The sequence below is a fragment of the Zonotrichia leucophrys genome, chromosome 1, assembly GCF_028769735.1.
Source record: "Zonotrichia leucophrys gambelii isolate GWCS_2022_RI chromosome 1, RI_Zleu_2.0, whole genome shotgun sequence".
NCBI classification, from domain to species: domain Eukaryota; kingdom Metazoa; phylum Chordata; class Aves; order Passeriformes; family Passerellidae; genus Zonotrichia; species Zonotrichia leucophrys.
The window spans coordinates 89,162,365-89,186,815 of NC_088169.1; the positions used below are offsets into that span (position 1 = coordinate 89,162,365).

Here is a 24,451-nt window from a genome sequence, read left to right on the forward strand (position 1 = left end):
TGCTTCTGTGCCTTGGAGCACAGGAGAATGAAGAAGTGCAGTGGGCTCCCTGCACTGGGCATCTGTTCTGGGCTGTACTTGGTCTGACTGGGCACAACTCTTCATTTCCCTGCAATGGCATCTGATTTGTGCCAGCAGGAGTGAAATGTGGCTCAGGTTTGGTGTCCTAAGGTGTCCAAAACAGGTTGAAAGGCTCACTTTACCAGAATGGCTTTAGGAAAGTTAAAGCAAACTTGATGACGTTTTGAAGCAGGCGAACTTTGTGAGACAGGCTCATCATCACCTCACTCTGCTAAAGAATTTGGGCTGGAATCTTAAGAGCAGTGTTTTCCCATGCGGAAGGGTTAAGTCAACATTAGAAGTGGATACTGCAAGTATAAGTTTTTAGATAAAAACTTAGATAAGGGCTAAGTTCTGTTCCTACTTTTGCTAACTTCTTGTCCTAGGACTTCATGGAAACCATTCTTTCTCTGCCTCTGTTCTGATTTTTTGATTTTTTTCTGGTCCATATCCCATTTGTGCCTTCCCTCAAGATACATTCTGTTTCCCACCCACACCTTTCCTCATCTGAGAATTACTTAACTTTCTGAAGAGGAGTTCTGGGAAATGTATCCTACACAGATGCACTGCTAGGGTGGAGCTGGGAATAGAGCAAGGGTGGAAACTAGGGACTGGGACAGGGATGAGGGAGAACAGAGGCATGAGCCAGCAGTGTGCCCAGGTGGCTAAAAAAACCAATGGCATCCTGGTCTGTATAAAAAATATTGTGTCAAGCAGTACTAGGGAAGAGACTGCCCCTTAGTACTTGACACTGGTGAAGTTTCACCTCAGATTCTGTGTCCAGTTCTGGGCCCCTCATGAGAAGAAATATGTTGAGATTGTGGAGTCAGTCCAGAGAAGGAAAATGGAGCTGGTGATGTGTCTGGAGTACAAGTCCTATGAGGAGCAGCTGAGAGAATTGGAGTCACTCAACCTGGGAGAAGGGGAGGCACAAGGGTGAACTTATCACTCTACAACTATCTGAAAGAAGAGTGTAGCAAGGTGAAGGTCAGGCTCCTCTTCCCCGCTGTGCCAGGGGAGGTTTAGGCTGGACATCAACAATACTTTTTTCACTGAAAGAGTGATTAGACATTGGAGTGGGCTGCCCAGCAAGGTGGTGGAGGCATCGTCCCTGGACATGTTCACAAAGTGACTGGACATGGCACTTAGTGCTATGGTGTTGTTCTCATGACAGCATTCCATCACATGTTGGTCTCAATGATCTTGGAGGTCTTTTCCAACCTTAATGATTCTATGATATGGGACAATATGACACTGCAGCTTCAGGACAAGAGACCAGAACTGCACTTTTCCAGTTTAAGAGGATATTTTACTGTCCCATCAGAGGCCTTCATAAGCCTGTGGTGTACACACAGAATGAAGAGCAGCCTAAGTAGTCAAGACAAAGTTGTGTGGGAGATGGGCTTCCATCTAGAGCAAGTATTCTCAGGGATGATCTTCTTGTGCCTAATTTTAGTGCACAGCCTTTTCCACTGATTCCTTGGCCTGAGTGCTTTCTCTTCTGGTGCTCTACTGTTTGGAGTCCTTTGGCTTCCTTTGCCTGTCTACCAGAGTCAGTGATCAAGCTTCTCCAGCTTCCCTAAGCTAATCAAAGTCTCTTTCTCACTGTAGTCTACATATCTCAGCAACTGGCTCTCACAGAACTCCCTGATCACCTTTATGGTCTCTGAGAGTGACAGAGGGTTTGTTTGTGTGCAAATTAATATGCTGGTGTAAGGAAAATCAATAAAGAACAAGGCTACAGCAAAGCAAATCCTATAATTCCTTTATTGGACAAGAGGGTATGCTTCTAAACATGCTAAAATACTTGGAATATGAAAACTCATTGGCAGACACCACTGTTTCCTATGAAGCTTTGCAGCCTTAAATAGGCACATGGAGTCATCTGAGCCCTTGAGCCAGCAGCACCAAAGTCATTGCTAAGTTCACCATTGAATTAATCAACTAAGAAACTGAGCCCTAAATTCTGACTTGTTCAAGAGTGAAAATCCTACCTCTGATCTTTCTGAAACAGATCAATATTCTTTCTTGTTGGATTACAGCTGCACAAGTGTTGTTCAGTGTTGAAACATGGTCAGTTTATACTTTATAGGCAATATGATCTGCAAACTGGAGGAACTAAGGTCACCTAAATCACTAACTTTGCCTCTTCTAAGCCAAGATTGTATTACCAAGGGAAGATGGATGTCGTACAGGCACCCACAGTGGAAACCAAATCCACCTGAAAATCAGACTCTTGAAGAATGTCAAATCCATATTTACTGAGCACGAATGGCCTGACCTTCTCCTGGATTTGCCCAGACCAGAGTTCTTGATTAATTTTATCATTAGAGATTTTTAAAACAATATAAAAGAGACTCTTAGTAAAGCTGGGCTAATCTTCTGTTTTTATTGATGGATCTACTCTCATTTTTGTCAGATACTGATGTCTTCCAGTTGTAAATACCTGGAATTCTCCTGTGTGGGCAGACCTTTGTTGCAGTGGAGTTGTGCTGAGGGCTGTAACAGGTAATGCCAGGTGCAGCCCATCAGACACCTCCCAGTTACATTTTCTGCACACTTCCAGCTCTGAGAAGCTGGTTGGGGTCACTGGATTGGTTCCAAGTACAAAGCAGAAGACAGGAAAGTCTAGTGCATGTTGGGAAGCGTGTAGTATGTTTCCACTCATTCAGAGGGGCTATGGTGCTGGGAAGCCATTTCTATAGAGCTGCTTTGTGAAAGGGAGTTGTATGTGTTTACAATGGCTACATGTACATATAAGAAAGGTAACTGTATATGCCATAGATTTGTGTATCATAAACATGTATGTCATAAGCAAATTTAATTGGGGGATACAACTGTCAGTGCAGCCTTAAAGAATCCTCTGAATTCACTGTTGCAAGCATGTGGGTTGGCAATTTACGTATTAGCTCCAGAGGGAAAGAATTATGTGTTTAGCAGACAGGTGATGAGTCTTGGTACATTTTTGTAAGCCTAATAGATCTCCTTCTGTAATCACTAATTTTATCCCACCCTGCCTTTCCCCAAGGTTTCCAAATGGAGTGCGCTCAATCTTTTAAACATTCTGAAATGGGCAGTCATAGTCTGTCATCCTGCAGACAATAAATTTCCACTGACGATCCCTGCATGAAAGAGAGACAAAAGAGAGGTGTTAGTGAGCCAGAACTGCAGAAGATGCTATACAAGTAAGAGTAACGTTATACCAGGTACTGGTATGGCAAGAAAAACATTTGTCTGCCATTAACTGACCTTCATCTGAGTGCTCTGTGTTTTCAAGAGCCAAAAGAACATTAAATATGTGTGATAGTTACAACTCCCTTACACTTCTTTACAAGATAAGAAAATCTGCTCTCTGAATAAGTAGGTCTCTGAAGACAATGAATCCTGATGGTGATCAGTCCTGAATTGACTTTTAATCAGTGACCAAGAGGAAAAGGATAATTCTGTCAAAAGTTATTGTCATGTCATATATTGTTCACTAATGTGTAAAAGGTGAATAGTACTTGGGTGATTTTAAGCTATGCCTAAGAGGGGAGTTATCCACACAGCAAATATTGATTTCTCATCCTTGATCAAATCACATGTGAGGAAGAGTAACATTTATGAATGTAAGGAGAGTTTATGCTCTTCTCAGTTTGTGATTGGTATTCTCTCTCAAGAGAGCGATAGGAAACCTAATAACTGTTAGTAGGAAGCCTGACTTGGAGCAGTGGGATTCAACAGTAGAGGCCAGTGATTTAGTGTCCAATAGTCACAACAGGCTACAAATTTAATTTCCTCTGTAGCTTATTGTGTGTTAAATTTTCCTTTGACAGATAGGCATGAGATCAGAGGATCAAATATAGTCCTGCTGTGAAGGGAATGTTGAATTTAGGCTGCTTGATACTGGCTAACTTGAATTTAGATCCAAACTACAATCCTTGCAGATGACAGTTGTCATTTATATTGATAATGGCTAGTCCTCCAAGAGGTTTCTGAAAGCTTGAATTCTGCTAATAGTGATGTCCTAAAGATGAGGCATAGGGTGGGTAATGTTGGTAATGGGTGATTTAATAGGAGCTTGCATCTTAAGACCCCTCCACCAAACTGGTGCCAGACTGCTGCCTCTTGGGAATGTGCTGAGACCCCCTGAGCCCAGATTTTGGTATTAACTGTGCTTAAATGGTGTCATTGAATGGGTGACTCTGTCCTGAAATAAGACTAATTTGACTATTAAGCCCTGTAGGTATACATTTTGTATCTACCCTGAAGGTATAAAATGTCTCATTGCAACTTTTGTTAACTGAGGTTTTTTTAACTGGAAATTTACTGTGCTGCTAAGCTACAAGTTTATCCTGTGTGTCATTTGGAACTGGGTCTTTGTCATGCTCATCAGCAACTATGATGTAGCAGTTATATAGTTTGGCTTTGGTTTTCTTTAGATTTTTCCTAGGTGTTTTAAATTGTAATTTCCTTGTAAAATTGTTACCAAAGATTAATGAAATGCAAGATTCATTTTTAGGTTTATTTTAAGAATAAACCCTAAAATTATTTGGTTAATGTGCATGCTTTTCAAGGACAGTTATTACTCTTTTGGTCACTAAGTTACCAAGAGAGATAAAAAAATAAAGAGGATCTCTTTGTGGAAAACAGAATTATATCAGTCAAAGTTTAGGTCTGCTAAGATAGCACCCATTGTCAGAGAGACTTTTAGCTCAAAATCTTAGATCAAGTAGGTTTTCTAAAATAGGACATGAAATTAAAAGTCAAGCTCTTTAAAAGAAATGCATTTTAGTCACCTGAATTAATATTATGCTTTAAAATACTGGAACAGAATTATTTCTGAAGCTGTCATTTCAGCTTGGATTTGCTGACACTAGCATATATGTACATGGTTGATGCATTTATGGCATATTACCATTTTTTCCACGGTTACTTGTGTTTGAACTCAAGCATACATGCCCAGTTTCTCAGGATGCAGGCTATTACTTTGTACTATTGCTGTTGTGTGCTTAATTCAGTAGTTATCAACCTGTTTCAATTTGTTTATCTCTTAAAAGTTTACCAGTGGGGATGCAGATGCCATCAGGAATTGCCTTATGAGGCGTACACTAGAATATATCTGAACTTGCCTTTGCAGATCTTGACTAACACCAGTTAGTAGGTGTCATCCCCTCCCAGTTGCTAAATTAATGCATTTTCCTTGGCATTGGGAATCAATACTGAACTGTCTCTTTTGCTTTCCAGCTGTCATGTCCTGTCAGATTTGAATTTTTGATGTATAGAGAAATTTCTTTTATCTCCAAATATTTTTGAATAATCTGTTTCTAATCAAGTTAAAACATTCTGTGAATTCCTACTCAGATTGAGTTTGACAAAATCCTCTTTCATTGGTCATATGAAACATATTAGGGACCTTAAATACCCTATAATTTAGCTCAGCTGAGCTTGGTGGATGTCCAGCTAGTCTGGGCATTTCAAACATACTTTACTGTTGGGGTATCCGGCTGTCGATTTATTTTTCAGTGATGATGTCTGAGCAGTTAAGAAGTAACTGGTTATTCAGATGACCCAAACAAATGGAGCAGAGAACAGTTTTGTAGAAGAAATGAGCTTATGACAGCCTTCATGTGCTATTTTAATACTACGTAGCAAAGGACAAGCTGTGGCTCTTTCCAAGAACACCTGGTAATTCCCACCTCCCTGTCCAATGTACTTGCTGCAGGTTGGGTTGTGAGTGTTCCAGTAGTGCTCTCTGGACCAGGAGACTGTTCCAACCAGATGACAGCCACCTAACAATGCCCCACCAGAAAGTCATACCATCATCACTTGGCATGTTTCAGAGCTCAGGCTGAAGGTATTATGTTGCTCAGTTTGTGGGTTTAATTTTGAAAGCTATTTTGCCAAGGGTTTGCAATGTGCATGTGTTTGTGGGCAGCTTCAGTTGTTTACAGCCTTCTTCAGATAGCCCATGTCCTTCTCTGAAATTTGACTGTATCAGTCTGTCTGATACAGATACTGCCCTTTCCTGCAAATGTTCCCTTATTTATGTCTTTAGGTCATCCTGTCTGCATCAGTGTTATCACCACACTCCTGAATTGGCTCCCGGAGATACTTCAGGCCTTTTCTAATTCTTTCCAGCTGCTTTTGTCTTGCATTATAGACAGTTGTTTTCTCCTTTTGACCTATTTAAAATGAGACTGGAAAATGTAAATAGTAACCAGTTCTGAAGTCTGTTCTTCCCAAACAAGCAGTTAAAACTTTTGATAATAACTACAAAAATAACTCTTTCATTCTCTCTCCTGCTACACAGGCATGGAAACTCACAGGCAGTGGTTACAGAAGTGTTGGTGGAGATAGCATCATTATAAACTTTCTATGTCCTTTGCCACAAGCATCACATGCTGTCTCAAATATCCTTCTATAAACAGTGGCCTCACTAATGCAATGTCTCAGAGAGTAGGAAGGGAAGATATGATTTCTGCAAGTTTATTGAAGAGGTCTAAAAATACCTACCTGTTTGAAGTGATTGGGAAAGTTTTAACTGAAATACCTTCAGAGGCTTTTTCTTGACTCTTGTTAGCTCAAGAACATTGTCCATATGAACTAAATAGTAGGGACACAAGTTTAATGTGCTTGAAAAGAGGAATTAAAAAATGTTCACAGAAATAAGTGGAAATGTGCATGTTCCAGGCAGGCTGAGATCAGAAGACCTTTTCTTGCTCCTATTCTGATTCATGAGCTGCAAAGAATCATTAAGGATGACAAATTTGCTGACTTTTGTGATTCATCCTGCTCAGGAGTGTTACAGGCCTGAATCTGAATTCTGAACTGGTATAGCAAGATTTTTTTTTTTTTCACTTCATTGTCTTGGCAACACAAATGATTTCTGGTTGTTCTGAAAGCTGAGGACCAGAAAGTTCATTGGTGCAGAAAACTTTTCTAGTTTGAAATTTGTAAAATATTTTCTCTGTAGTTTCAACTGGCTACTGTTGCAGGTGTATGACTGCCACCAGAGCAGAGATAGGACAAAAGTGTGCTGGTGGCTTCTTCCTCTTCCAGGCACTGTGGTCCTGTGAGGACCTGTACTCCCAATGTACATTCCCATGCTGCTGCCTTTGCTCCAGTCACCCCACTGCCACCCTCTTCTGAAGGCTGCCTTTAGCAGCCAGAGATAGCAATCTGCTCAGAGGCATAGGCTACCTTGGCTGCTTTGCTTTCCAGGCCTGTCCTTGTGGATTCCGGACATCCACATGCGATGGAGTCTGGATTCCAGCTGCAGAAGCATGCACTGTCTGCATTATTTCCCCTACTCTCTGCCACAACCATGAGGAACAAGGATTAAGGATAGCACTGGGAAATATTTAAGATGAAAAGCCCAGAATGGGGCTGTCCCTTATGACCTTGTAATTTCTTTATCTAAAGCGATAAACAGATACCCTTGAGTCAAGTATCTATGAGTTATTTTTCCACTTGCAGGAAGAATTTGCAGACATGGCTTCCATTTGGTAATAAACAGGATAATGTATTTTAGCCAGGAAATTATAGTTATGGACCTGTAACGGTCTTAAAACGTGTTGTCATTCTGGAAAAGCCTCATTATTTTAGAGTGAGGGATCCCTATGGTGAACTTTGGCAAGCTGAGAACATTACAGTGACAAAAGCACTTTGGCTGCTTTGAGTGTTATTAGAGAGTGCTTGAAATATTGATGTCATTAAACTCCCACTTCTCTCTTCTCTCCCCCTTCTCATGTAGCCCATCTTGGCATTGCATTGCAGCACTCCTTACCTTGCTGTCTGTATTTTGCTTGATAACAAATGCTTTAATATATTGGGCTGAGGTGCCTAACAAAAGACATCAGCAAAGAAATAGCTCACTATTGATGTATTAGAGGGCAGCTTAAAATAATTAAGATCCCTCTCCCACAATCAGGTTTCAGTGACTGCTTATACCCTTCTTAAACCTGCTCTGTTAGGATTGCTGTAGCCCTAAGCAGACTACAGTGTGGGATTTATGTTAAGCCCAAAGTTTAAAACTTTGCAGTTGTGCATAGTAAAAAAGGGAGAAACATTCCTTTTGAACTGAACAGAAAAATTGTGAATCCATTTGCATGACTAAAACTTCACTAGCCATAGGGCCTCTCCCAAGAGGACTAGCAAATGCCAAGAAATGACCAGAACTGATCAATAAAACGTAGTTAACTCATTTTCTGGAAAGGGATCAAGATGCATGGCACTGCCTGAATTCCTGGAGTGGCTTGAATCTGTTAGAATTGTGTTGAAATAGATTGGGCAGCTTAAAGCATTCACATTGCATTTTATATGGTATTAACTTTGCATGCTGGCAGATTCCCTGCTTCTCTGCAAAGAAAAGTGGACCAAAATAGGTCCCTGATTCCCTGAAGGCGCAGGGTGTTTTTACTGAGCTCAATGAAATATGCTCCAACTAGAGGTGGGTGAGAAAGCACACAGAAGATCTGTTGCATTTGATAAAGGTCAGATTCAGCCCAACCTACCACTGCTGTATTTTTCACTGCTCAGATGGACATGGCAAATGGTCCCCATTAGCATGCTCTGCTCCTGATGCATGACTCTGGACAATGAATCATATGGACTGTGAACTTTGGTCTTCAGAATTCCTAGTGCTTTGCTAAGTACCATAGCAGATCGTGTGTAGCCATGCTCTGTTGGGGGGAAATAGAGAAGACAGGCATTTTAAAGTTTCTAATGAAACATGTGAAAAGCAAACCTGTGCACAGCAGAGAAAGTTGTGGTTGCCCCACGGATGTAATGGTCGTAAGTGTACATCATCATGTCCATATCTTCTCCATAGTGTCCTGGATATTCTGTTGTTAACCTTTACATTAAAGAAAAAGCAGATAATATAATTTTCCATCTTATAGAAGCGTCCAGTTGAATGACTACAACTCAATTAGTAGATTTCTCCTGTGTCTTTGAAAGTTCTCGTTTCTTGACAGCACTACAAGATGCAGTCTCACAAGACTGCCTTTCTCCTCTATGCAACTAATTCAGGTAGTGTTGCAGTTGAGGCGGTCACGACACAAAGCAGACTGTAAGCAGTCTTAGATGGCAACACTTTATTAGTGAATGTGGCTGATCTTTTATACACTTTCTAATTGTTTACCTTTCTTCTACCTTAACTATTGGCTACAATAAGTCAATACTATGCTATTGGTGAAAAGTTTTAGTGACTTCACCTAACTTTCTAAAAATGCTTCATCCAGTTGCAAAGTGCTCTTATCTTTCTTCTCTCGATCTCTTTGGTTACAGCCTTGGAGAAAGCTCTTTATCACCTTCTTCTTACTTCTCGCTTCTTCTCGCTCCTTTAGCTAACAGGCCTGCTGTTAGCCCCTTCCACAAGGTAGCTATTTGAATAAAATTCAGCAACTTTACAACAGTTAAGAGCAAACTGCAGTATTTGAATATATGTATATATATCTGCAGCTCTGGGATAAAAGCAATCTGAACAAGAAGATAAAATTTGTCTACTACTTATGTCTTTATTGCAGGGATTTGCTCCAGCAAATTTTCCTCTTGTGAAACTCTTTGGTTTGTAGCTGTAGACCACAGTAAATATTGCCAAGTAAGACAACAAAGACAACACTAAGCATTTATCCATGTATGAATTGTATTAAGTGAATGTAACAATTAATCCATTACTCTTTGTTCTTTCTTCTCTCTGCCCAATTTATAATGTAAAAATATGGGCCTGAACAGTATTTGTGCAGTGTATTTGATCTGAGGACCTCAAAGTGCTTCTTCAATTATTAACCAAATTATGATTGCTGCTTCCCCGGGAAATAGGCAAGTAATACTGCAATTCATTTTAAAAATAATGAGCAGATTCAGGAAGGGGCTGGAAGCTTGACCAGTACTTCCTGTCAACATTATATTTGAAGTCTGAATGGAAGCCTGGCTCCATGTCTTACACCATTTTACATGGGTGCTCCTACTGGAGTTGTCAGCCTCACTGTGAAACAGCAAAGAGAAGCATCAGGTTCCCCATGAGGGAGATGCTGAACCTGTGGAAGTACACTGCCCAGCTCCTGTTGAGACTAGTAGGGTTAAGACACATTTACAGAAATCCTGGCAATCTTTTTCTGACTTAATCCAGCCCAGCAGCAGTACTTGAACTATGCTTGAACGTGATTGAAGCACATTCCAGCCAGCACTCATGCATTTACATTTTGTTAAATCAGTGGAGTCTAAGCACAGGCTTAAATACTCACTAGGAATATAGTTTTTGGGATGGGTTTGACCTTTTATGAAGTGCTCTGGGTGTATTTGGAGCTCAAACCTATAACTGCTGGAGAACTCAGAAGCAGAAAGTTTACCTGAAAACTGAGGTACTCTGGGCTATTAGGTTGCTTTCCAGGTCATACTCAGCTTTTGAATGGGAAAGATCATTCAGTTAGAACATCATTCTAACAAATAATTTTTTCTTAACAAATGAAAAATGTGTCTGCATATGAAACTCAAGCACGACCTTATAAGAGCCTCAAGTCTAATCAATCAACTCCTTTGAATGTATCTTGTTCTCATGCTTCCTTTCCTTTGGCCATGAAAATCATCACACAGATTTTGACTTAAAGTACAAGGACACCCATCTCAGAGCGTGTTTGGAAAGCAGAAAGTCAGGCCTGGTCACAGTGTCTGTTCTCTGAGTTCTGACCAAGGACACACGGATGTGCAAAGCCCTTGCGGTGCTCTGCCATTGGTAAGAAATAACAGCAGTATTTCACAGGTCATGCAGACTAGGAGAAAGAGAGGAAACCATGAACACTGCCCACGCAGCCAAAGGAGAGTGCCCATATTAGTTTACTAATTTGAAGCCTAAGTGTCTGATTGTGCATGTTCAGAAAATCCAGGGTCATAGAAGGTTTTAAAAATGAAGACCAGCTATGGACCAACATTTAATTTTGCATTCTCCCATCAACTCCAGGTTTGGCACTTTGTTTAGCTATTATTATGGGAAACCACTAAGACATGTTTTCATATGTTCTACCAAATGTGTTTCAGAACATCTGTTTTTGGCACTCAGCAAGGAAAGTGTTCTGTAGTCTTGACCAGCGGTATGTGCTGGGCAGATGAGACTGTGCGCCACACAAGGTTAAAAAGCTGCTTTTTTCTCTACTCAGAAACAGAACTGAGAGTCAGTTCTTTGAACTTCTTTCATGGGTCTATCAGTTGAAAAAATAAATCTGATTACAAACTTCTGAATTGCTGTGGTCTCACAAACCTTTTGCAGAGGCATGCAGTGTTATTCTGAAGTGCAGTGGCAGTCTTCATTTATCTTCCCTCTCTTTTCTTTCTGACTGCTGTCATCTTCCCCTCCCTCGCTATTAACTTCTCCACATTACCATGAAGCCTCTTAAGGCTCCTCCACTAAGAAATGTTCAAAAACCAAATCTATGCAATCACCAAAAATAAATTATTTGGGGACTTGAGCTGCTCTGAAGTGTGTCTTGTTTCATAGGCAGGTGCCTAGGGGCTACTTTTGTTCTGGAGAGAAAAATTATAAATAGTGCTATGACAGCGTCGTTCAAGTTCACATGAGTCTGTGTGTTCTGTCTAATTAATTTCTCTTTGATGATTGCTGTACTCATTTCTGAAACTGTTCCCCTAAGCCCCTGCATTTCAAGGTTGTCTGGCTTGCACTGTGTTCTTTAGAAGGAAATGCAATTGATCGTCCATGTAGCAGGGCTCTGTGGTGTGTCCCTTTTCTATTATCTCTCTATTTTTGGAATCCTGAGGGTAATTTACACAAAATGTGTCTGCACTTAGAGATGCCCTTGTGTTTAATGCATAGGGATAGTCAGTGTGTGGTTTTCTCATCATGAATGGAAGACCCATTGAGGGCCTTGCCAAAGTGGTCTGCCTGACACAGGACAGTGGTTCTGTCAGGTTTTGTTGTAGCTTGGTCTGTACCCTTATTATCAAGTTCTTAACTGAAAATGTTAAATGTTTTACTCACTAATGAATACAAAGTGCATATCAACTTGTGAGCAGCCTACCATGGTCCTACAGACACATAATTTATTTTCTGACATGGTAGCATTTGTGAGCCATGTATGGCAATGTATGGTTTGTACTCAAGAGGAGTCACAAAATGAGTGTGAGACACTTTTTCCCTTAGTTAGTGAGGATTTGCCTGCCCATGGGCTTTTCAGGTGGGAATAGCCATCCATAGTGACCTTCACAGTGCCCTGTAAGCACTTCTGGCATTGAACTCATAGCAAACAGAACTGGGCTAGAGGAGAAGTGAGAAACCTGGGAATCGCCAAGTGCCCAAAGTTGCTGCTGCTGTTTGGGGTGTTGTATGACCAAGCCAGGGTGCCTGTAGTTCATGAGGGGGTAGGTGACAGGGGGCCCTTGGAAAGAGGCTGGCAAAGCAGATGTGAGAAGATGTGTGTTATAGCAATTGTGGGCTCTAGGCACTGAGTAATTTGTAAGGCTGAGGGGTAAGGGCCAGCAGGGTGCATCTAGTGGAATTGTTTGTCCAACCTAGATGCACACATAGGTGTTACGTTTGGGGAAGGACTTGTGGGGAGAAAAGAGTAATGTGAGACCTTTAATAAGTGGTAGTCTTTCCAGTCTGTATGATCTGTTTGCAAGAAAATACAGAAAACATGAACTCTGGTTCAGCTTTTAAAATCTACTTCTGGATAGTAGCAGGTGTTATGATTTTTGGGCACAAGAGACTTGAAGCACCAGTGACATTGTTGAGAGAGGGGAAAGAAGGGAATTCAGTGTTCAGGACTGGGAAAGGAAATCGTATGATAAGGGGTGTATGTAGTTTGGCCTGTGAGCAGGAAAAATTGACAGAAAAAGGTATTTTCATAATGGCATTTTTACCTAGAATAGGGTTGATGTGGAATGGTTTATCTTTTCAGTGGTTTACATTGCTCCAACCATCCCCACATTTTTCTAATGTATTTCACTGTAATCATATAAATCTTGCTCAGGGTAGGATATGTACTCAAATAAGGGATTTATTCTTTACCAGGGTTACTGTTGTTTTTATTTAATCTGAAAACAGCTGTGTTGTTTATTTTCCATGTTGAAGAATTGCTATGGTAGAGATTAATAGAAAACACAGAGTTACTCATTTAGCACTGAGAAGAATGTTTTGTACTAATCTACAGTGATCAGTCGCACTCTTTTCTCAATTGACTTCAGAAATAGTTATCATGAGTCCATTATTTACCAATAAGAACATCAAGTCACACTGGTAGCCTTAATATGTACAACCTGCTGATTAAAGAAATAAATGAGAACTGTGGGTATGCCTTGCTTTCAGATGCCAAGCAGATAAAAGAAATGAGTCTTTTAAAGTATGAGAGATAGTCGGTGGTAGAACAGTTTCAGTCTGTATATTGTATATTGTGGAATATACTTATAAGTATATAGGTAATATATACTTATATATATAAGTATATTGTTATAAATATATATACTTAATATATATATAAGTATATTGTGGAATATACTTATTCCCTGATCATAAGTACATGATTTTGGAATGTATTACGCTGTTCACTTCTTGTGCAACTACAATGCTAACAAGATGAATGGCTTCTCTTTAACCTTCATTCCCCTCTTTGTGGCTGAACTCTTCCTCAAGCAATGCCACAGCCAAAAGAAAGAGCTGTTTCATTTTAAGAGGAAGACATAAGCTTTAACATTAACTGTCTGACATTTGAGGACAAGAAGTGTCTCCTGACACTCCTTACTTTATGGGCTTACTTTCAGATGTTGTTTACAAGTGCTTCAAGAGTACGTCTTTCCTAAAGGAGAAATTTTGTTCAAGAGCCACAAACCTGCAAAGTTACATTCAATGAACATGGTAATTATATGCCTCTTTAATCAATTTCAACTCTTCCTCTAGGTGGAAGACAGAGGTCATCTGCTTTAAAATATGCATCCTAAGCTGAAAAGCCAAAGAAGGTCTTAGTAAGCTGTCTACAGAAATTCCAGCAACTGCTCTGAGTACGATCCCAGATTGCCAAGCTGCGAGGGAACTAGAGGTGTCCTGGAGCTCCTCTAGAGATGAGAGGTTCTCTTGTGAGGCCATGTCATGTGTTTTGGGATTGAGCTCAGGCTCCAGGCTCTGAGCCCATAGATTCACACGGACACATCACTGCTGCTGTGTTCCTACTGTGTTGCACTGAAAGCCACACACCCTTCCAGGGTTGAGGAGCCACAAAGGTGGAGGCTGGCACAGTGGGACCAGAGCTCTTCCAGGCCTGCACAAGTTTGTGCAATGCAGGTACAAGCAGCAGTAGAGAGCTCAAGGCAACTTGTGCCTGCTCCTCAAGAAATATATGTCCAAAATAACTTGCTCAGATTTCCAATGTCAGATCAAATGTGTTTCTCCTAAAATGTGTCTGGAAGATGGTCCTGCTAATTGAACAGCAAGGTTCTATTTGATGGGTAATAGTTTAAAAAAAATTTAAAAAAAAAATCAATCTCCCCCAGCAGTAAAATACCTTTTTAACTATGGAAAAGGAGGAGTGGGGAATTGGGTTGTCCAGAACTGCATGTTTCCATGACATCTATTCTGAGTTCACCTCTTGGATTTGTACCTCTGCTACTGGTTATCTTTGAGAAACCTGCATAGGATCACATCCTTTTCAATGTGTCTTGTGTGGCAGGTTGAGTCAGGAAAACATATAAGTGCTTTAAACACCATAACTCTTGGAAAATGTAATTGTTGCCTGGACAGTGTCACCATGACAGAGAACAGCCACAGCTCCAGACAGACCTTCTGGCATTTAAACTGCTCACTGTTTCAAGAAGGGAAACAGTCATAAACACTCTGCAGACTTGAGGCGGCTCTGTGACATGTGTTTGCTTTTCAGAGTATGGAGTCAAGCTTTCATTTCCTGGCAAAAAGTAAAATAGGAGCTCTAATGGGACCACTTAGTGTCACTGTCTCTGAATCTGTGATAGATTTGCCTCCTTTATGGTGCAAATCAGTACACAGTTTATTTTACTGTGGTAGCATTCCCTAGCCAGGTAAAGTAAAGGGAGATTTTCTGCCTCCTGTGAGGAATGTTAATTATTTTCAGTATGTTAAAAATGCTCAGAATCCATGACAAGTCTTGGCATAATGAAGAGGGAAACTAAGTACTTGTAAAAAAAGTTACAAAGCAAGTGCAAAACTATGAGACTGGAAAAGATTAGTAAATTTATTTTCAATATGTGCTTACTGGAGAGGAAAGCTGGGAATTAATGGTGAGAGGACTAGCTGAAACAGAACTAGTGGGTTCAAAGAGTAAGAATATAAATGCTAACAAAAAAAGTCCTTCCACATGTATTTGACTTCAGTCCTTTTATTAAGCAAAGTGAAGGCAAAGTGTTGGTTTCAGTTAGCATGATGATGCTATAGATTTGTATTCCAACAAACACTAGCAGTTGACAAAAAACACAGGGTTATTCTAGGTGTGAAAAACAGGGCAAATTCTAACAAATCTGTTTCATGGCTCATGCACATAAGCAAAACCTGTCTTTATTCATTGTAGGGTCATCTCACTTCAGGAGGAATGTAGTCCCGAAGCATAAGAGACAAGAGAAACTATACCTAAGGATCAGCTGGTTTACTGCTTTTATATGTACCAGAGAGGCCTGGTATGGAGACAAATGGAAGAGGAAGGAATCAAATACTCAAGGTGAGAGCCAATTTGAAACAGTTTTGTCACACCTCAATATTGTCAGTTTTCTTTAAAATGCATTTCTGTCCACATCTGGTTTCATACTTAAGGGTACATTACACATTAAAAGTCAAGGCTGCTGAGAAATTCTGCAGCGTGGATTTTCTTTGAATATAGATTTTCCTGTGTAATGATCCACAAAGTACCACCATTATTGCATACTTTCCTGGTACTACTTTTCCAGTAATAGTCATGTACTGATGAGGTATATATAATGAAGTAGTGTGTTTCATGCCTTTGCATGAAAATAAGTCTCTCCAACCAAAAAGTAAGAGTCAGCAGCATGTTGATTGCCAGTTCTTCACTGTTACTTTATTTACAATGTGTTCCTGGAACAGAACAAATACTATTATCGTGTGGGGCAGAAGCTGCAATAAATAATGATACACTATACACACACATCTTTGTTGTGTCTCACATGCATATACAATGTGAGGTCTTACTCATGGTAGCCCAGAGCTAATTTGCAGTTTGTTTGGAAAACATATTCTTCCTGTCAAGTGCATGTTAACTAGTGCAAGATACAGACCAGAAGTGTGATGTGTGAACAAAGTCTTGTGACAATAACTTGGAAATGCCAGTGAAAGTTATGTTGTGAACGAAGTCTCCTGAGTTTAGGGGACAGGAAGTTTGGTTTCAGTACACTGAAATTTAATAACTGAGACAAGTCACATCTGTGACTTTATGAGTAAAAGTGAGTCCAAAGTATGGGGTTTCACACTACCCTGGTGAAGTTCATGTTGGCTGTATGTTACCATAACAACCAGTACTTGCCCAGAGTACTACTACACCGTCTAGGCAGGGAAAGAGAGTAAACCAGAAAAGAAACCATTCCTAGCAGATGACAGAAAAGAGACTGCTGTTTTGGAGGAGAGACTTTACCTGTGTGGTGAGGATCCTCCAGTAAAAAAGTCCTTCTATGTGGGACTGCATGATAGCTCTGGTGGCAAAGGACTTCAAAAAGTCTCTGCGACAGCCCTCTGCTCCAAACAGGGTCAACCACAGGGTCAGACCAGGTTGCTCAGCTTTTATTTGGTTCATCTTGAAAGCCTCCAAGGAGCCTCAATAGGCAATCTATCCTCATAGAAGAAGCAGTTTACTTTACATCCCACTGAACTGGCAGTCCTGCCCTCAAGCATGTCAGCTGCACCCCCCAAGTTTGGTGTCATATGCAAACTTGGCCAAGTTACCTCCTCAAGATCATTGATAGAGATATTAAGCAGGACAGGCACCCAGGCAGGGTATCAACCTTTAACCACTGCCCTCTGAGCCTGTTAAACTGTTATATTTTAACCCATCTAGTTGTCTGTCCTTCTAGACCCTAACATCCTAATTTGGATAACTATGCGGAAATAGCTTATATACATACACCTTGCTAACTATAGAGGCAGAATGTTTTTTTAATTAACCCATAATCACAAACTATGCACCAGAAGCTTTTCACAAGCCAGTGACACAGTCTTCTATCAGCCAGTGACACAGCTTCCTACCAGTTTTACAGCTCTCCCCTCCCAGAAGAATGTGAGTACCTGGAATTTCTACCCTCCTTAGAGGGAAAAACACTTCACCTGCTTTTGAAATGCTGCCTTTTCTGCATGGAACTGCAGGTGAACTACATAAGGCTTTCTTTCTAAGCACAAAAATGGAGTGTTGTCACTGATGGAAATAGAAGGGCAGTATAGGAGTCTGTATACAGCTGAGATGAAAACTAAAGACTCCAGTAACCTCAATCATTTACATTAGGATTTGCCTTACTCTGAATGCCAACTTGCAAAGCAGAGACAAAGCTGTTCCCAGTTGTCAAGACAACATCTGAGGGAAGTAGAACTGTCAACAATAACAAAAGTATCAGATTTCTGTTGTCTCTCTGAAAATGTATGCAATATTAGAGGAGTACAAGAGATTGGAAGAACTGCTTAAAAGTCTGAGTTTCCCTCAGAGGGAAGAGCCTGGGCAGGTATGTAAATAAACCCCCAGGTAGGAAACATACATAGGCAATGTCTGCTGGAAAGGAGGCAGAAGAATGTTCAGAAGAATGTTAAATAACCTTGTTACACAGTTCCTGTAATTTAAAGGCATTAAAAATAATAATAATAAAAACATTTATTTTCCACCTGGCTGGAAGGAGACTGAAGGATGAAAAGCAAGGCAGTGCTGTTGTGTTTGGCCAGTAGCCAGCCAGCCAAGTAAGACCAACAGGCACATAAACAGTTTGTATGCATCTCAGCGGGAAGCCTCCTTCAAAACTGAGGTGTGGAAAAACGGTTCAAGCACAGGTTTACTTTTTTCTTAAATGTAGGCAGGTTATTCTTTGTATCACGGAAAATAGCTAAATTTAAGCTGAATGTAACCCTGGAGCATAAAATGATGGCTTCTCTTGAACAGAATGGACAGGAGAAATACAAGCTGCCTCTACAAAATCTGCGGCTGTCTTTGGTTTTAATTTAGAGAAACCACACCTGTGGTGCATTTTAGAGAAAATGGGAAGCTTGGGATTCGCAGCTCATTTTTTCAGTCTCCATTAAGTCGCCAGCACTATTTGTGATACTCTGCTGAGACCACGTTTTTCTTCTGGGCTTATGATCAGTAGCTCATTTTGACTTTGATCTTTAAACATTTTTGAGAGAGAAAGCATAGTCATATGCACTACTAATATTTTTTCTGAGGTAAGTGGTAAAAGTTCAGTCTTGTAAGTCATTGTTGCACAAATGTGTAGCACAGAGATGCTCCTACTCCAGTAAATATGCTGGATTTATAGTAGGAAAATATCACTCCACTTTGGAGACTTCTGTCATGGTTTCCAGCGCAGCTAGGCTGATGCTGATCCCTAGACCTTTCACTGAGGGCCAGCTACTGTGTTGTGCTGTTCAGTGTAACTGCACCCTTATTCTTTCCCTTAGCCTTGGATCCTTAATAATCCTGCAGCAGACTGGAAATAACATGCTAAGCTCTATAAAACACAGTTAACTCTTTTTCAGACAAGTTTTCTGACAGGTCAAGCAGCCAAAGACATTGATAGGGATTGTTGGGAGAATGAAGATCATGGATTTGGTGTCTGCTTGAACTCACCAGCAGGAATATGGGCACCTCCGGCTATAGCGGCAGCAGTAAAATTGCCATTCACGGTCCAGCACTGATGGAAAATACTGACTCTGGAAACCAGCCACCAGCCCATTGTTTGAGCAGGTTTGATACCTAATAATGAGGGTAGAGAGGAGAACACACAAGGAAAACATGGTATTAGATTCCTTGATAGTTTCAAGCATTTCTCAAAACAGCATCAGCATTTTTGATATAGAGTGCAAGTTGAGGGTTTGACTTTGTGCTGAGAAGCACTGTTTGCCCTTGCTGCGTATAGAGTAACAATTTTCTATAAGAAACCAGCAGTAGTTAACCAATGTCTTAGCATTTATGTTGCACCTAAAACTATTTAATCAGGCTAAAGTATTTAATCATTCTAGTATGCTTATCACGAAAGAAGATTGTTCTGGTATTACTATTCTCAACTGTTTACAAATCATAAGACTGAGTTCAAAATAGTCCATTAATATTTTTGTCTATGACTGTTGGTATTTGAGGATTTGGGCTTTATTGAACTAACCTTTTCAACTACTTCTCTACCACAATAAAAAAAGAAAAAGCTTGAGAAGCTATTTTTTAAAAGAAGTTCATTAACTTTTTTCATTGGTTGCTTTCACTACTATGTATTTCTAGGAGAAGGGATTCTTTATTAAAAGCATTTAGGCTTATGATGAAATCATTATTTGATAGCAATCACATAAGGAAAACTGTGATTCAGATGTTACGTAATTTTAAGAGTCACATAAAGTTTATGACTGGATTTTCAAAAGAAAAATCTGCTGCTCCATGTTTTCTGTGTGCTCGATAATTCTATCATACCTGTGAATCACTGCCTCCAGGCAGAATAGACATGGTTTCAAAGCATGCATGCCTCTGTCTGCACACCCTTCAACACTTTAACACTGATACCCAAAGTAATTCAAGTGACAATCAGTTTGAATACCTCGCTTCTTGGAGACTAAAGACAAGGAGCCCATGAAAACAGACAGGTCATTGGTTCAGCTATCCGGTCCTCATTCTCTCAAGCACCCTCCTGGCCTCACTGTTTCCCTATCCTGAAAATTATAGGAGTGCTGTTTCTTCCATCACTTTTCCTTTTCTTTCTTTTTCTTTCATCAAGGAAAACCTGTAGCAAACATTCTCTGCGATTTCATAAAATCAATTACAATGATCTATCTGAAAGACACTTTCAGAAGTAACTGTATGTATAACAATTACCAAAAATCTCCCTTAGTTTCATTCAATGACCTCATAATTTATTCTAAAGACCTGAAGTACCCAGAAGGGAACACACATCATCTACTGGAGTTTGGTGTTTGGAAAGTCATTCACTTGTGCACAGGAGTGTTAGTGCTTGCAAAGACAGGGTGAGGCTGAAGTATGCAAAAGCTGAAAAACTGATCAATTTTGACCAGTGCAGAGATGAATTTCCCTGCCTAGTTTTCAGCATCCATTTTTGAACCAAAGGGTCTCTTCTCTGTCTCTTCCCCTTCGTTCTGTTGTTCAGACAAGAGTATTTACATTTATTTGTAAAGAGTATTTACATTTATTTGTCCCTGTATCTCCCAAGGTGATGGGGCCACAATACTTGTGCTTTGTGAGACTCTTTCAAGGACCTTCAGAATTCAGTTGTGATGGGGACTCTGAGTTGCCATGGTATCACACCAAGTATGGCAGTCTGGCTTTCACTCAGAGGATTTCAGCAGGGCTTTGATAGGAAGTTGTTCTGATTTTTGGCTCATAGGCCATAGGAACATATGGCTAAGACTCTGAGTAAACATAGTGGATAGCTGCAGATGATTGGTGTTATCCTGATGGAAGAATGGTTGATACACAGCAGGATAGGGATTGGTTATACCTGTTGCAAGATGAGCTGTGTAAAATAGCAACAAATTTGTGCCTCATCCTCCATCTCTCTCCCTTCCTATCTGTGTTTGCACTGCTCAAGTCCTCATGCCCCTGGGAGAGGAGATTTTCTAGCTCTTTTGCATAGGTGCAATGTTGGGAGCACTTTATTTCTCCATTTCCCGTCAGAAGCTCAACACTGCCCTGCAACTTTCCATCCTCACTGATGAGATCAACGTCTGATATTCCTGCTCACTTGCCTTTGTGGGAGGCTCTTCCTTCTTTTCTCTTCCCACCTATTGACATTCAGTCTGGGAAGTCCTGTCCTCTTTGCCTTTGTCCTATTACAGTTTTTATTTTCCTGACAAGTTATATGTTATAAGTAGAAAAAGCTGACAATTTTTTTTTAAAAGGTTGCAGAGTGAACAGGTTGGACCAGTTGCTGCCAGGGTGGAGTTCTAACTGCTTGTTATTGTAATCACCAGTCATTTTCGTTAACTACTCCTTTAGTATCAGTACCTGCCCTGCCTAAAGCCAGGTTGATGGCCCTTCTAGGACAGTGCAAGAAGAGTCATCGGAGTCCTTGCAGATAACCTCAGACCCAGAATGCAACGAGAGAGGACCCCCACCAAATTTACCAAAAGACCCCAAAAACAATGAGCCAACACAGAATTAAGAGATCAAAGTGATGTCTGGACATGAGGAACAAAGTACAGAGCCTGCAGAGATGCTGAGACCTTTTTTTAACCCTCACCTAGCTACGGAAGGACCCCGGCTAGAGGCAAGACCCTGGGAGGCAACCCCAAAGTTGTGACCCGGGGTTCTCCCCCACTGCTCTGGTGAGGACGGGACCTCCGGCTCTGCTCCCCAGGGGACAAAGCTGCACTGTCCTCCTCCTGCGAGCCACTCCTGGGAGGAGATGACGGCGAGACCGCGGCCCCATTGAGCCTCCCAACCTTGAGCTGATCTCTTTTAATAAAGACACTAAAAAGGAGAAAAGATCTCCTGCCTGTTTTTTTTCATTATAGATGGATAATAAGATGATTGTCTCTCATAATTGAAAGAAAACTATTTTGTGAATATTAAGAAAAGCTTTAGTGATGTATAGTTATGTTATTATAGTTTAGATGTCCTCTGTTCTCCGCACGGTTCCCTTTCCCCGCCCCGTGTTGTGACCATCAGACAGCCGGGGTTCTCTGGGACAGAAGCTGTGCCATGTGCCCCTTGCATGGGACAGCTGGGAATGGAAAAGCTTGGTGCTTAGGGGGCAGCATGGCAACACCTCGCCTCCAATCAAGTTACAAGAAAGCAGTCTCCACTGATAAATGGCAAAGAAGAACTGACTGACAGACTTTGGGAGCGGCCAGAGTTGGCTGATGAAACCCCCCAGGGGTACAAAATACTGAGCATCCATCTTGAAGATGCACTGGCCATGTGGTATCTACGATGGCAATTCCCAGTGCTGCAGCTTTTTCCTTATGTAGTCCTTTGTTGTATTTTTGTTAAGGTTTAATAAACTTTTTTAAATTTTCAAAGTGAGCAGTTGTTTCTCACAGGACACATTATTTCTACTAATATATTTCGGTTGTGATGGAAAGATTCATTTTGAAAGAGATGTCACTCATGGACACTTCTCTCTATAGTAAATTGAGAAACAAACCTAGCTAGCAAAACACTCCTATGCTTACATGCACTCACATTTGAATACCAGATTTTAGGAAGTGTGGTTATTTTTTATTCTGATTCTGTCTTCTCATAATAAGTTTGATTAAAAAATATAATTGGTGTTGCCTTAAAAATTAATTTCTTAGATGGAAAGTGTACCTGGATGTAAGTAATGTTTTATAATTAAATTGCATTTTTGTTTTAATGTAATTCAAAGTAAAATTTGAAATACGTATTAAAGGCCATGTTCAATTCTCTCTCTTTGCTTCTGTCTCATACACAAGGTCCTGTAATCTTTTATTCAAGCTCAGTATTTGGTTTAGCAAAAACAAAAATAATAGTGATGTTGAAGTACTTTTCTTTAGCTTTGAGATAATGTAAGATTATTTGCTGTAATCTTTCTAGTTTTCAAGTAAAATTCAGACACTCCTTCAAAAATGAAGAGATGCTCTCAGAACTTGGAGTGCTTATTTGTGAGGCCATATAAAATATTTCCTTCCCTTTCTTTTTCCCAGCTGACCACTTTCCTACAAGCAGAAAGTAATTCTTCAAGGGAAACAAACAACCCTCCTCACACACCTTTTCAGCCAGTTGCTCTATGCACTAATCTGAAAACAACACTTAATATATCAGATTTTTTTCCTTCTCTGTTGAATTCACTACTCTTGAATCACAGCAAATCCTGAAGTAAGTAGGGTGAGTAAAAACTAGTGATTCAGGAACTTGGATTTATAGCCAAGTCAAAACAATATTTTTTTCACAAGACCCACTCTTTAGCACTTTTACTATTAAGGCTAGTTTAGTATTCATATTAATGTTACCAGGTTCTCCTCACTCCTGAAATCCTGACATTGCTAAGAAGAGAGGAAAATGCCTCTTACAAGGTGAATGCAGGAGAACGTGAGAAACTGGCTGGGACTGTGTGGGATTAAACTTGGCAGTGGGTAGGTTTTCTTTTTCTAGCTGGCTCAAGTTGTCAAGTGTGAAATGTTGTCTTTTGGATCTGGTACTGGGAGAAGAAGAGGCGAACTGGTTGGTGGGAGGGGAGTGAGAAGATTGGTGGTGAAGATCAGGTGCTCTTGGATGGGAAGTTGCCCTTGCCTTGGGTACAGTGTGGGAAATGACTGCAGTGTTCCATAGAAAGTCTTATTCTGGGAGGACTTCTGTGTAGCAACAGGGATATGTTATCTGAGACCTTCCTGGCCTGCTGTGATTCCTGTGAAAAGTCTCTCCTCTGCCAAATTTTCTTCTGAACTGGTTAATGAGTGTTGTACAGCTGAGCTCTGTCATGGCATGCAATCAAAGCATACATCCATGTTACAGATTCAGTTCAGGTCAGAACTGCTTTTGTTCTTCACTAGTGAGCTTTCATCTGTGAGACCAAAAAAGAGCTGGTGTGAAACAAACCCACCCAAAATGCATATGTGAATTTTGGATCTGTGCATGACCTGTTTCACCCTATAGTTCCTCTTAAATTGTGCCATGTTATTTGTGAACATCAGTAATAACCTTTGCAGCCAAGCGTGTTCCTCATTGGCTCAACAGGTGTCTGCCAGACTGAATACAAACCTGGCTTGCAACAATAGAATTGTTTTGAGCAGTGGAATCAGTTTTGGTGACACTTCAGACTTATGCCTGCACCTTAATTTTGCTCTTTTCTAAGTAAAGCCCCGGGAAAACTCCCTCTGAGCCCCCCTGTTCCTCAGCTACATCAGCACCATGTTATCCTGAGGATGAGAACCCAAAGAGGAAGGCTGTTCATTACAAGTCTGCTCAGGGAAGCCCATGTTAGGCTGCAGGGAGTAGTGCTGTTAGAGAACGCACTGAATTCCTGCTGCATTGACTGGGATTATGCTCCCTGAAGCCCTCTAGAGCCATGCAGAGGCTGACAAACAGCTCAGTGGGCACCAGGTCATGCTGCATTGAGCGTGATTTGTTCCTAATAACAGGGTAACATGAGAGTGTCATTCCATGTCCCTGTGGAGGAGAGGCCCTATACTGCTCTCCTGAGTTATCTTTGTGGTATGTCCTCCCTCTGTGTAATTGGATTAATTGTGTGATGAGAGCTAATTCAATGGTCAGTCTGT

The 24,451-nt window shown here is 40.7% G+C and overlaps 1 protein-coding gene across 1 annotated transcript in view; it reads right to left on the minus strand.

Annotated features, from left to right (window-relative positions):
- Nucleotides 1-1,799: 1,799 nt before the first annotated feature.
- Nucleotides 1,800-24,451, minus strand: part of DPT (dermatopontin) — a 28,081-nt gene continuing 5,429 nt past the window's right edge. Inside the window, exons 2-4 of the mRNA XM_064702505.1 lie at nucleotides 18,843-18,968; nucleotides 8,789-8,896; nucleotides 1,800-3,182 (exon numbers count right to left, since the gene is read on the minus strand). Coding sequence (XP_064558575.1) covers nucleotides 3,116-3,182; nucleotides 8,789-8,896; nucleotides 18,843-18,968 — 301 coding nt within the window. The 3' untranslated portion in view covers nucleotides 1,800-3,115. The remainder of the gene's footprint in view (nucleotides 3,183-8,788; nucleotides 8,897-18,842; nucleotides 18,969-24,451) is intronic.